General features: G+C 42.3%; 2 protein-coding genes across 2 annotated transcripts; one reads left to right on the top strand and one right to left on the bottom strand.

Annotated features, from left to right (window-relative positions):
* The first annotated feature begins 70 nt into the window (after positions 1-70).
* On the top strand, positions 71-4,711 carry RPS25 (ribosomal protein S25). The gene is made up of 5 exons (XM_048827714.2): positions 71-190; positions 545-640; positions 2,202-2,385; positions 4,033-4,131; positions 4,650-4,711. The coding sequence occupies exons 1-4, from the start codon at positions 86-88 to the stop codon at positions 4,125-4,127; spliced, it is 480 nt and encodes a 159-aa protein (XP_048683671.1). The 5' UTR covers positions 71-85; the 3' UTR covers positions 4,128-4,131; positions 4,650-4,711.
* CENATAC (centrosomal AT-AC splicing factor) lies at positions 2,409-12,932 on the bottom strand. Its single transcript, XM_048827711.2, has 11 exons — positions 12,718-12,932; positions 11,167-11,333; positions 9,708-9,806; positions 9,056-9,122; positions 8,901-8,963; positions 7,798-7,862; positions 7,123-7,231; positions 6,535-6,565; positions 5,998-6,087; positions 5,505-5,637; positions 2,409-5,032 (listed from the first exon to the last, which is right to left on the bottom strand). The coding sequence occupies exons 1-11, from the start codon at positions 12,832-12,834 to the stop codon at positions 4,960-4,962; spliced, it is 1,014 nt and encodes a 337-aa protein (XP_048683668.1). The 5' UTR covers positions 12,835-12,932; the 3' UTR covers positions 2,409-4,959.

Genomic DNA, 12,932 nt, shown 5'->3' with positions numbered 1-12,932 from the left:
GGGAAAGAGAATTGTTTCCGATTTTGGAGCGTTGTATTATGGGAATTGTATTTCTTTCTCTTTGACCCAGAAGCGGTGTTGCTGCATGCTCCGGAAGTGCAGTGAAAGCACGGGGTTTCCCAGGCTCCCTGAGCAGACTCTTTCCTTTCTCATCCGACATCTTGAAGCAGCAGGAGCAGGCGCCGCCATGGTGAGCCGGCCCCAGGGCCTAGCCCCTCGGCTTGGCCGTGGACAGGGTTCTCTGTGAGGCAGCTGGAGCAAGTGGGTGCCGGCTCCCTCGAGGAGGCCTAGCCCTGGACTCTCCCCCCGTTGGGAGGCGCCCGGGTGGGGAAGGCTCATGTTAGGGCCGCGTGGCCCGACCCCACTTGTGCTGCGTGGAAGCTGGGGAGGGGGCTCCGCTGTGGACGCTTTTTCCCGCGCACTCGACGGGTCTGCGCCTGGCGGTGTCGGGTGGAGGCGGATTGTCCCAGGGCGGGCGCCTGCTTTCATTTTTCTTTTCTCTTCTCCCCCCCCCCCCCTTTCCGGGCTCTTTTTTTTTCTACAGCCCCCCAAGGATGATAAGAAGAAAAAGGATGCGGGGAAGTCCGCTAAGAAAGACAAGGACCCAGTGAACAAATCTGGGGGTAAAGCCAAAAAAAAGGTAGGAGTCTGCACTGTGGTGCGTGGGTCCACTGGGCTCAGGTGTGTGTGCTCGGCAGTAGGGTCTGACAGAGCAGTTTTGTCACTAATTATTCTCTGCATGCCCTCTGTAAGATGAGTCCGTGTCATCTCCTTTGTAGCTCACGAAAGCTTATGCTCAAACAAATTTGTTAGTCTGTAAGGTGCCACAAGTCCTCCTTTTCTTTTTGGGGAGCTAGGGGACAGAGAGCAGTAGCTATGTGGTCAGTTTTCCTGTGTAGCTGAGCCCTAAGCTGTGCTTAAGGTCACACGGTGAGATATTGTATTGTTCTATAATAATCTCTATTTTCTTTAATCATACTGGTAAATCGCATTTAGGAACTATATAGGAGGGTTTCTGCATTTGATATTCAACAGTAGTTGTGACTACAGACTAACTCCTTGGTGACTGGGAGTGAGGCTTCCAAACTCTTGTCACTAACTCCCTTGGGCAAGTTATTCTGTTTTAATATTTTATTTGTAAAATGGGATGTTTCCCTGTGTCATAGAGCTCTTTAAATGTTTTTTAAGGCTTGAAGTGCTTTCAAATAAAATTATATTAATTGCTAATTGGCAACTGTATGTCTTAGATCCCATGTAGATCATGAAAATAAGATGATTAAAATGTTAGCAGGTTATTATAAACCCTATGGTCCTTTAGAGTTTAACTTGATATAATTATTTAAGAGGGAATGCCATGTGACTATTGAAATTAGGATTATCTCTTCAAACCTTTATACTTTTGAGTTGCAAGGGGACAAATTGCAGCCCCTGCCCCTCTAGTATAATGGTGATCTAAAAGACTTTTCAACACTGAAGGAAGTTTCACTTCCTTGGTAAGTATAACATCCTAATCTTAAAAAGAAAAGGAGTACTTGTGGCACCTTGGAGACTAACCAATTTATTTGAGCATAAGCTTTCGTGAGCTACAGACTAATTGGTTAGAGTTAGTCTCTAAGGTGCCCCAAGTACTCCTTTTCTTTTTGCGAATACAGACTAACACGGCTGTTACTCTGAATCCTAATCTTACTAATTTTGGGATGTCCCATATTGTTTCACCGTAGCTAAATCCTGAATTTTTAAATGTGAAAATTGAGCTGGTGGGGTGGGAACTTTGTGATCTATAAAGGACTAAAGAAGCAAATGTCATTTTCAAGTTACACTTTGCCACTTGTGGGGATGATTTACTGGTGCAGCACTGATAGCACTGAGCAGACTGTCAAGTGGCTTAACACCCCATGATTGAATAATAGTGGTAAAAATGCCTGGTTGCTGTCTGCTCTGAAATTTTCATTTTGCGGTAGTGTAGGAAAGGCCCCTTGTGCATGTTAGAGTGTGGCGCTAATGCGTCAGTGCTGATAACATAGTGAATAGGTGTCTCTCTATAATTGGTGCTCATCTGAGCAACAAGCTTGCATTAGGTGGTCATGGAGGAAATGCTATGTGACCCGATGACGCAGTTCTTGAAATTACGGCAAAGCTTTCATTGGGGTATTTGTGTTGCTGCTTTGGTGGTGATGTTCCCCTTCTTTTTATTCTTGTAGAAGTGGTCCAAAGGGAAAGTAAGAGACAAGCTGAACAACCTTGTTTTGTTTGATAAGGCTACTTATGATAAACTGTGCAAAGAAGTGCCCAACTACAAGCTCATCACGCCAGCTGTAGTCTCCGAAAGGTTGAAGATTCGAGGATCTTTAGCAAGGGCTGCCCTCCAAGAACTGCTCAGCAAAGGTAAAAACACACTGAACTGTGGATTGGGAGACCTCAAACCAGATTTATTATTTTATCTCCCTTACTTGTTGGTGATTGATTTTTTGATACAAATCTGTTTGCAGGTAGCTTGTATACAAAGTTCAATAATGAGCATTTTAAGTTTTTAAATATCTCAAATCACCTTTCTTTTTGTATCAGTCTAATACAGTGGTCCCCAACCTTTCTGTGGGAATAGCACATTCGTATTCCCAACAGACTGTGGCAGGCGGCAGCAGAAAGAAGCCTTGCTGCTGAGAAACGGCAATGCTCCTCAGCGGCATTTCGGTGGTGTAGTGTCCTGCGGGCACACACAACTGCCCTGGTGGGTGCCATTGTGCCCGCGGGCACCATGTTGAGGACCCCTGGTCTAATACATTAAAATGCCAAGTAAAATATCTATCTCTGTAAGACCACATCAGAATTGATATAATCTGTTCCTACACAAGTTACTTGTGTTCATAATATTTTTAAATATAATGCAAAAAATTGATGCGTGACATCCATAGTGTCTGGTTGTGAACAGTAAAGATCCTACCTAGTGTAGAAAATAGTGTAAGGAGAAAACTATGTAACCAGGTCTGCTGACAACCTAAGTTCCCTCTAAGCTGCACCGGCTGCCCAGCCTGCTATAAAGTGCTATGCATGTCAAGTGCCCTTCTTGCCGTCTACTGTGGAGCTGCTCCCCAGAGCCTCCTGCTTGCTATGCAGAGCTGAGGGAGGAGGGAACACTGATATCAGGGTGTCTGTCCATCCTATCCCTATCCCTCTGCCCCTGTATCCCGTTTCTGCAGAGCAGGGTAGGGGGATGTGACGGGACTCAGGAGTGGGATGGAGGGAGCTTGCTGGTGGCTGCTGCTGCTGTGCTGATCTGCTTAAAGGGGCAACGTGTGTGTCTCACTGTCACCTCCCAACACATACTTCCGTTGTGATACTTCCTCCAATGCACATAATTCTCTAATTCTTTCAACGTGCTATTATTTGAATTTTTTGACTGGTCTCTGCATTTCATTTTTTCTTTCTCTTAAATTTAATTCTTTAAGTAGTGAGTTGTCCAGGCTTGAAGTAATCATCGCTATGGTGCCTTTTAAATATATATATATATTATATCTAGGTTTGTGTCTACTGGTGGTGCACATTAATGGAAAAAATTTAGAGGCAACATTGCTGACAACAGAATGTTTTGCAATGATAACTGTTCCTGGATCATACTGAAGTCCTGCTATCCTACAAAACATTTAGTGTTAGGACTACTGTGTTCTAGACAGGACCTTTGACTCTGGTTGCTTCAATAGGAATTCATTTGTGTTCCCACTGTAGAAGGCACAGTGGAACTGTTCTCGAGATGCTGTCTTGAAACAACAGGTTATTAGCCCTCTGTCTGAAGCTCTCAATGTAGATGCAGCTGATGAAGTGAGCTGTAGCTCACGAAAGCTTATGCTCAAATAAATTTTAGTCTCTAAGGTGCCACAAGTCCTCCTTTTCTTTTGGCGAATACAGACTAACATGGCTGCTACTCTGAAATGTAGAGCTGTTAGCCTTCAGAAGTGTGGGCCTCCCCAGGTTATGTTAACACTGTTTAAAGATTCTGCACATTTTTTTCATAAATGTTTCCTGCTTCCTTTGTAGGTTTGATCAAACTTGTGTCCAAGCACCGAGCCCAAGTGATTTACACCAGAAACACGAAGGGTGGAGATGCACCTGCTGGTGGGGAGGATGCTTAAAAAAGTGAGGTGCTATTTAAATTCTAGAGTTGCTGGTATCCCTTCCCCTCTGATGTACAGGTGGTTTAATAGAATTGCTAGCCAAAATCCTAATGTGAATTCCTCATGGTGGACTTCTCCAGGGCCTTGTGAAATCCCTGATAGGAATCTACTTCTGAACAGAGTAAAAACAAACAGCCATATAGTGCTGGAAGCACTAAAACTGAATTATTGCCTGCCCATGAGTGGAAGAAGGAAATAGAGGTTGTGCTATTAAATAGTAACGGATATCTGACACAAGATAGGGTAGATCATTTCTGCTAGGCTCACTCCATGCTTGCCTTAGGCCCCTGGTTGCCTTTTTATTAAGGCTTCTGGAACTTGCTCTGTAGTCAATAGCAACCAACCATCTAAACTCTCTTCATAAAAAGAGGCAGGAGTGGAGGACTTTTTTCACATTAGAAATGTTGCAGTAGGACAAACTTTATTAGACAATGAGATCTACACAACTGATTGACTAACTCAGTATTTTTTGCTTTGCAGGTTTTCCAGTCACCTCTGCTGTATTTCTTATGTAAATGTATACAATAAAATTGTTTAATTAACTTTGTGTCTTCTTAAGGGGGCGAGATGGAGTAAAAAAAATCTCAAGCATCTTGATATTATGTGATAGCTCTGGCCAAAGATGCCTTGGCCTCCTTTTCATCTACACTGTAGGACGGCACAGTGAAGTCCCACTTAAGCAAAATTAGTTTGAGTTCATGTCTTCTATATAGCTGGATATACAGTAACTATAACAGCATTAACAACATTATACGCTTTGTATACTAAACACTAGGTGGTGCGTGCTTTTTCATTGAACCTCAGATTTTGGTCTTTTTCGGGTCTTCCTTTTTTCTTTACCTGATTCAGCTTTGAACTGATGTCTTAAAAAAAAAAAATCCATGAAAACGTCAGCTTGGAGAATGCAGCATGCTAGGAAACATACTATAATCAGCAATACTTATGTGCACTTTCAGGGGGGAGTGTTATCACAGTCTAAATATTTCATAAGGATGTTTCTACTCTTCAGGTAGCTATGGCAAACAGCACCCCCTGTAATTCAGTAGTGTTGTTCACAAATCTAAATCTGTACTTAGTGTTGTACTCAGTATTTCTGCAGTAGAGACATGACTGTTTAAAAGGTGGCATGTGAGATATTTCAGCACTAGAATTTGACAGCTCCAAGGCTTCACACATGGAGCATTAACGCCTCTTACTACTTTCAGCAATACATGTTACTACTTCTGTCGATCATTTGAGAAATTCCTTTCCTACAAATTGCCAACATTGTATATGTACAAGGAACCTCACCTCTTGAATTTAATGTCAGCCAGCCCATCATATGTATATGCTTACCTGGATTGCCACCTTCTACCATGATTCCAGACTCGCCCAAAGGAGGGAAGCCAGCCTTCACCTGTCTCAGAGGTGTGATCAAAGTTGGCACCAACACGATCTGTTGGAAGTTTTTTCAGCTTCTGCTTCTCCTCTAAGAATCATTAGTTCAGAGAGAGTGAAGAGGTTCTATCAAACATTTTAGGTAAACTTACAGAAAAAGTGGTTGGGAGAATACTGGTCTCTTTCTGAAGAGGATTTTTTTATTTTTTTTTTCCTCTTTCCCCTAACTAGAGTCTGACTAACTGGAATTCATCTCCAGGATTATCAGAAAATCATCATTACCTAGCCTCCATGCAGAGTTTAATGTATCTCATCTACCCTGCACCACTTAGTCTTATACGCATATTTGTCAGACTTCATAGCAGATCATTCTATGTATAGTGATTTTCTTTTTAAATAAAACTAGACCTCACCTCAATATATTCAAGTAGTAATATCCAAAGCCACTCACGTTCTTTGAGAAATTCCTCATATGAAGGTCCAATCTGGTGTTTACTTCCAAATTCCTCTTCATCCTGCATCAGCCAAGGAGGTTTGGCACCTAGGAGGTAATAGGGAAGGTGGTGCTGGGCTACTGAAATAACCCTAAATACAGACCTAGGGGGAGAGGATAGGAAAAGTACCCCCAAATTTCTGCATACAGAGTTTCCCTAACAAATCAGTGGTGAAATGGCTTTCTCCTGGAAGTATTATACTGTGTGCTTCCTCCTTTGTGGAAAAAATAAAGGACTAAGCATCTCAATTTTGACAGCTAAGAACCATGACAGTTCATACTTTGCAACCATACAGTTACAGTTTCAAAGGAGTTTCCATTACAAGCCTGATTTTGCTCCACCCAATTCTAATACCTAAAGTCAGTTAACAGTTCTCAGACTCCTGCCACAATTTTATGTTTTTAAGTTACTTTGCAGTCTTCTGTTGGATTCAGCCCAGAAACATTTGATAAGGTCGTAAAAGTGAAAAACCCTGGCAACAATTAAACATGTACCTGTGTGAACATTTCCCTTCCCTTCAGATTCCTGTTTTCAAAAAATTAAGAAAATCCCAATTAGAATTGGAGGATTTTAAAAAAAAGCAACTTTTATTGTAACTTTGTACTACCACAGGAGAGAGACACTAAAAAACAGTAACAATTAATAAACTATTGGATTGCATAGATCTTCAAGTAAGGACAAATAGACAAGGGGAACCTGATCATGAAAATAAGCAGCTCATGGGATTATGAATTCCATTTGAAATTCCCTCCCCTAATGAAACTTTGAAATAAAGATAAACAAAGAATAAGTGTCTTTTTCTCTATCACCATCTAATAGATAGCGTGTACTAGGGATCTTTCATTTTCAGTGCATTTCAGTTAGTGAAACAAGTTCCATGTTTCAGGGCGAAGAGTTTCACCCACTCAGTTGCTGAAATCCATTGGGTTGCTTTCGCAGTAGCTATGCCACCCGGGAAGCCTACAAACCATAATTCTGTTTCTTACCAAATGCTAAAAGTATTAATTCCATTGGCTATGATCTGAAATACCAGTACTCATGAAAAAAGGAAAGTGACTCTGTAAGCCCCTCTCCAACCTTACCTGGTGGCCAATAAAAGTCAGAGCATGGTTTTCTTCCATCCAATCTAAATCAGGTGTTATCTGAATCACACTTGGACCAAGCTGCTCTTCTGTGATGATGGTGAAGTCACTAGAACACAGGAGCCAAAATACCCTGTGACAGGAGGCATTTGGTATCCAGACAACAGCAAATGTTTTTCAACCTACACCATGAAATTGTTAAATACATTTTCTGGGAAACAGGTGAGGCATAAATACTTCAGTGTGTTCAAGTTTGGAGATTTTTAATGGGGACGAGGAGAGGAAATTCAGCAGCAAACAATAATTAGCATTTATAAACCACTCCGACAGTCTAGTTCTTTGCAAAGTTTAGTCCTGAAAACACCGTTTTGGAGGCAGGACATTATCCACCTTTTCAGAAAGGGTAAAATTAATTGTTTGTTCTAGGATACTGAAGGAAAGATTAATTTGCCCACTAGGGGTTTGCAGACGGCTGAAGGTGCCTGCTGCTGCTCTTGAGAACTGTGTTAACTCAGAGAAATGGTACAGTGATAGCAATAGTCATCAATGTCCTAACTATACTGACCAGGGAAACGGTGTTAGTAACTCTAGATAAATGCTACTCAGCATTTCACCAAATTCAAAACTCCTAAGCAGAAGGGACACACACGATGATATAAAAGGCAGATTTCTTACCTTTTATGCCCTCCAGGTGTACTGAAGGCAGAGGATTCATCACAAAATTCTGTCTCGGTTTGAGGCTGAGTTTGATTCAGGAAAAATAAACATTTTTTCTGGTATTCAACAGTAAGGCCCTTCCTGTTTTATGAAACACCTCATATTGCAATCATACATTCAATGTTTGTGATCTGGAGGCAAGGAAAGTGGGAATTTTCAGCGTAGATACTAACATTTTTTTTTTGTTTGCCCTGGCTCTGCAGTGCTAGCAAGAGAAAACAAATAGAGAGAGGGAGCTCTTTTCAATGGCTTGTGAATCACCAACAGAACTGTAAGCTAGGTTCAAATTGCAGAATATTTATTGCTGAGGAGGATGGAGCCAGACTTACTTGAGGATCCCAGGGTGCTTGCAGCACCTACAGTTATAAAGTGCAATCTTTTTTATCTGTAAATGGAGCAATTTGAACTGGAGTCATTGAGTGAATCTACAACATCACAATGCCCTTTCTATGGAGTCAGACAATTTTTGCCCTTTTTAAAAAGATAAAAGGGCCAATAACTTTACCTAGTCTGTTTGAGTATAGTCAAAAAGGCCAAACAGATTCCATCCCCTGTAAGTGAAAGACTGAATTCCCAGCAAGAGGATATATCTGGTTCCAGGTGCTTCTTTAGAGAATGTAATGCATGAAGGTAACATACATACTAGTATCTTATAAACAAGGGTATTTAAGTGTCTAGTTTTCCCCCAGTGCTGGTATAATAGTACATTTTATTCCAGATTCCTTCTCTGTCACCCACATCCAACCCTATCCTAGAAGGACTAGCAAGGATAAGAAGATTTCAGTCACCACGATCACTCAAACATAAGCACTGCACTATTTGTGAGACGGATAACCACACCTGAATGAAGCCAGAGATTTGCAACCACAGAGCAGCAGTCCTATCAATTGTCACATCAGAATCTCCCGACTGGTCAGTGAGAGAACAAGTTATTAGAAGTAAATTGTATGTACTTTCAACTTAAGAATCAATGCAGAAAATAGCCATTTATAAGAACTCAGAGGGCTTGTGGAAACAATCATTTGCTGGATACTGCTCAGGTGCATCCTGGGAAAACAAACCTCTAAGACGGCATGTACCATTTCCTGTCTGCTCTGCTCCACTTCTCGGATATGGGATGCCATCTGGAATCGAACAAAGCAAAAAACAGAATGAGGACAAAAGGCAAAGCAAACAGGTAAGTCAGGCACAGCACACCTAGGACATCTCTGTTCACCTCTTTAATGACCTCATCCTCTTTTTCTTCAAAAGCATCCAGAGCTTTGACAAGTGATGATTTGAACCTGAAAGAGTATTTGAGAGATCAGTCACTTTTGTGGCCTGAGTTAGACTGACAGCTGAACTGCTGGGAACACCTGAATTTCTACCTCAACCTCTGACATTGAATCTCTGTGCCTTAGTTTCCCTATTTGTAAGACAGGGATAAGGTGGCTTACATTTGCAGGGACCCTGCAAGGATTAATTAGTTACTGGTTGTAAAGCCCGTGGAAGATAAGCTATGATGAATGATAACATTTTGCAATGTATATATGACTAGATGAAACACACGGCTGGATAATATTATGACTCAGTTTTTTTTTTTAATAATGATGCTAATAGAAGGTGAGCTAATCTTATGCTCGACAAAGTGAGGTGATCACTTGGGGCAAGTCAGAAAATCATCTCTAGCACAATGTAACTAGCCAGGTGCAGGGGATGATGGTATCAGATACTGGTTGCTGCTCAAAGCAGGAGTCTGGGCTATTTATTTATACACCACAAATACACACACTAAAACATCTCTGTTCCAAAGACTTTGAATCAACAGTTGGATCTAATGTAGCAAATCCTATACCCCAAGCAAAGAAACAGACAAGGTGCCTACATACCGTTCATACTCCTCAGAGGAAATCAGAAACTGCTGCTTTAATTTGGCTTCTGCTTTGTTCTCCCACCAGAACTTGTTGGCTTCTTTTTTATGCTCCAGGCTTTAAAAGAAAAAAAGAAGAAAGAATAAAACCAAGTTTGATTAAATCACTTAAAGCCTGAACTCCCAATCTTAATTAAGTAGAGAGCACATGATTAATAACTGGCATAGATGTCTCTTTAACAGCTTATCTCAAACAGATATATTTATTAACTTACACTGATAGAGCAGCTTCCTGGGTTGCCCATGGTTATGTGACAAAAAATAGAGAGGTAAGGATACCAAGAGAAACGGATATTGGAAGCAGGTAAGATATGCTGTAACACTACAGGTATTGGTTTTCATTGCTCATTAAAGCAACATGAAAAAGCAAAGTATAGAATAAAAATTTTGCATTCAACAGGCGTGTTTGGGTGCCACACACCACTAAAATCTGGTGTTTGGTTCATGCCCTTCTCCGATGTAGAATTTTGGCTGAATCACAGAAGCCTTGAAAGATGCAGAGAGCACGTCTGTCTCCCTGGATAGTTGTATCATGGTCATCACTGTAGTTCTAGAGTGTTGAGCATTTCTTCTTCCTATATCTCACAAATAAGTCCACACAAAAGCTAATGAAAGCTGTCTCTGAGCAAACACACTTTAATAAGGAAAGATTTATGGAACAGCAAAGTGTTATCTCACTACAGCTATACAAAGCTTGGATCTCATTTCAGTAAGTTTTTTTTAGAAGTACAATATTATACAGACCTACCATTAAAATATTATTTGTGGATAACTATACTGGAAGAGTTAGGAGTCATTTAAGTTACTAGTTTAATGTTGTTAAGGTAATTGGATTTTAAGCAGTGGGTTTTCTTTAAGATCAACACTTCCATATCTGAATTGTCATCATGTGCTCCCTAGGAGACACTTAATATAGATTCTGTATGTAAATAAGGTTGAGCACATTTTAGAAATATAAACTGAAGACCATCTTGGATGTGTTTTCTTTAGTTATTCACTTCTGGAGTGGACAAATTAAGAAAGCTGCACATGTTAAGCAACTTGCATCAAACACTTTACAATTAGTTCTCACAACCTCCACATAAGATCATGGAGGTAAACAGAAGGGAAGTGACTTGCCCAAAATCACATAGCAAGTCAGTGGCAAGGGAGGAATAAAGACTAAGGGCTGTCAGAAACTTCAGCAGAACCGGAATTATGTTAACTTCTTGTCCTACACAAGCATATCAAATTGGTTACAGCAGGAATCTAGTTACTAACTCCTTGGTTTTAGACTCAGCTCCGCCACTGATTCACTATATGGTTTGAAGCATGTCACTTCATCTCTGTGCCTCAGAGTTAAGGAGCTATGCACATACAAAGTATTATTAAACCATGTAACATCCCCCGGGATGCAGACAGGGCTGTGGACACCATACCTGGCCATGTGCTGCAGAAGTCCCCCATGCAGCACTGTCAGGCTCCCATGGCTCAGGTGCCTTTTCACCTCCTGCTTGCAGCAGAGACACCAGAAGAGTTGTTCATGCTCCCCTGCGTCATACTTCACGACCACTGCATTTTTAATCATCTTCCGAGCCAACTGCACCTGATTGAAGGAGGGAAGAGAAGCGAATTAGCTGGTGTTTACCAAATTTTTGAAAGTGGAGCCTCTTTACAAAAATTGAACGAATCATGGCCCCTACACTCCCATCGTCTGCTTGAAAAGGGCTATGCCTTTTAATGTATACATCTTTGTCTCATGCTCCTCCACCCAGCTAGTCCTCTGAACTCTCATCTCCCCTTCCCCCATACACTTTAATAAACACCAGTGCAGATTTTTGTAATATTCATTGTCCTCTCCTTTCCCACATGCTTTCATGAGTAGTAAAATAGTTAATGTTGATGTTTAGGCTTTGTCTTCACGGCAGAAAAAGATGTTGTTTACATGGCGATAGCTAAGGTGAGATACTTATCTCTATGTAAACAAGTGGTGACAAGGCCCAAGTAGTTTTTACATCAATGTCAACCTTATATCCGCCATGTGGGATTTACATCAACTAGCTACATCCAGGTAAAAACTACTGATGACTCTAACCGACTTTTATATCAACATAGCTATCTCAACATAAAAACACACTTTTTCCCCCGCAATGAAGTCTAAGGCTCCGTCTACACCACACAGTTTTTCACAACCTGGCTGTGTTGCTACAGCCATGCTGCTAAAAGTCGCACAGTATAGCTGCTGTTTGTCGGTTTTCCTGCTGACAAAGTGCTGTTCACACTGGCGCTTGTCGTCGACAAAACTTTGTCCTTCGAGAGGAGTGTTTTCTTAACACCTCAAAGACAAAAGTTTTGTGGTTCAACTGCCAGTGGCATAGCTTTAGCCTTTGACTGACATTGGCATAAGTAGCCACTGAAATGAAGAGGGCTGGTCACACCTCAGAATTAGTGGTTTGGGTGGCCAAACTCTGTTGGACATATCTGCATCATTTACACTCACTTCACATTTTGGATCTTTTCTTCACAATCAAAAAAGTTAGAAACTTACTTTAAAAAAAACCCTCAGAAAGGTGGGCTGAGGGAGAATGGCAGTGTTTGGTTACACCCTTGTGGCGCGTCTCCCACCCCTGGAGGCCCACAGTCCATGCTCTGGGAAATGCTGACTTAGTTGCCACCAAAGAGAAATTGTGTGAAGCCCAAGCACCTCTATTATTTCACATTTAGCGTGCCTGACAGATCCGCAATGTTTGAGCCTCATATTTCCTGATGGGGAAGCAGAGACACAGGGAAGAGACGTGCCGCACTCCAGGTCAAACTGTGAGCTGCGGACAGAACCCAGGCGTCCTGGCTCCGCGCCCCCTCCCGCTCGACGGCGCGGCTCCACACCCCAAGCTCCCTTGTATCCCAGCAGGCAGCCCCCAAGCGCGGGCAGCAGCTCCCTGCCCAGCTACTGGAGAGGCAGCGGGAGTGCGGTGGCTCCCGGCTCTCACCTTGGCCTGCAGGCGGCTGAGCGCCTCCCGGAGCCGTCGCTGGTGGCTAGCGCTGTAGAGGTGGCGCCGACCCACAAAGGCGGTGAGGTGGCAAAGGGGGCAGTAAAATACCCCCATGGCTGAGCTAGGAGCCCGGCCCGGCGACCGCCGCCATCTTAAGGCGCCTGCCTCGACCGACGACTCTGTGCGTAGCGATCGTAGAGGAGGGAGCAGCG

Source organism: Caretta caretta, chromosome 22, assembly GCF_965140235.1.
Source record: "Caretta caretta isolate rCarCar2 chromosome 22, rCarCar1.hap1, whole genome shotgun sequence".
Taxonomy (NCBI): domain Eukaryota; kingdom Metazoa; phylum Chordata; order Testudines; family Cheloniidae; genus Caretta; species Caretta caretta.
The sequence above is the reverse complement of the archived record's forward strand: the minus strand, read 5'-3'. Positions and strand labels throughout refer to the sequence as shown.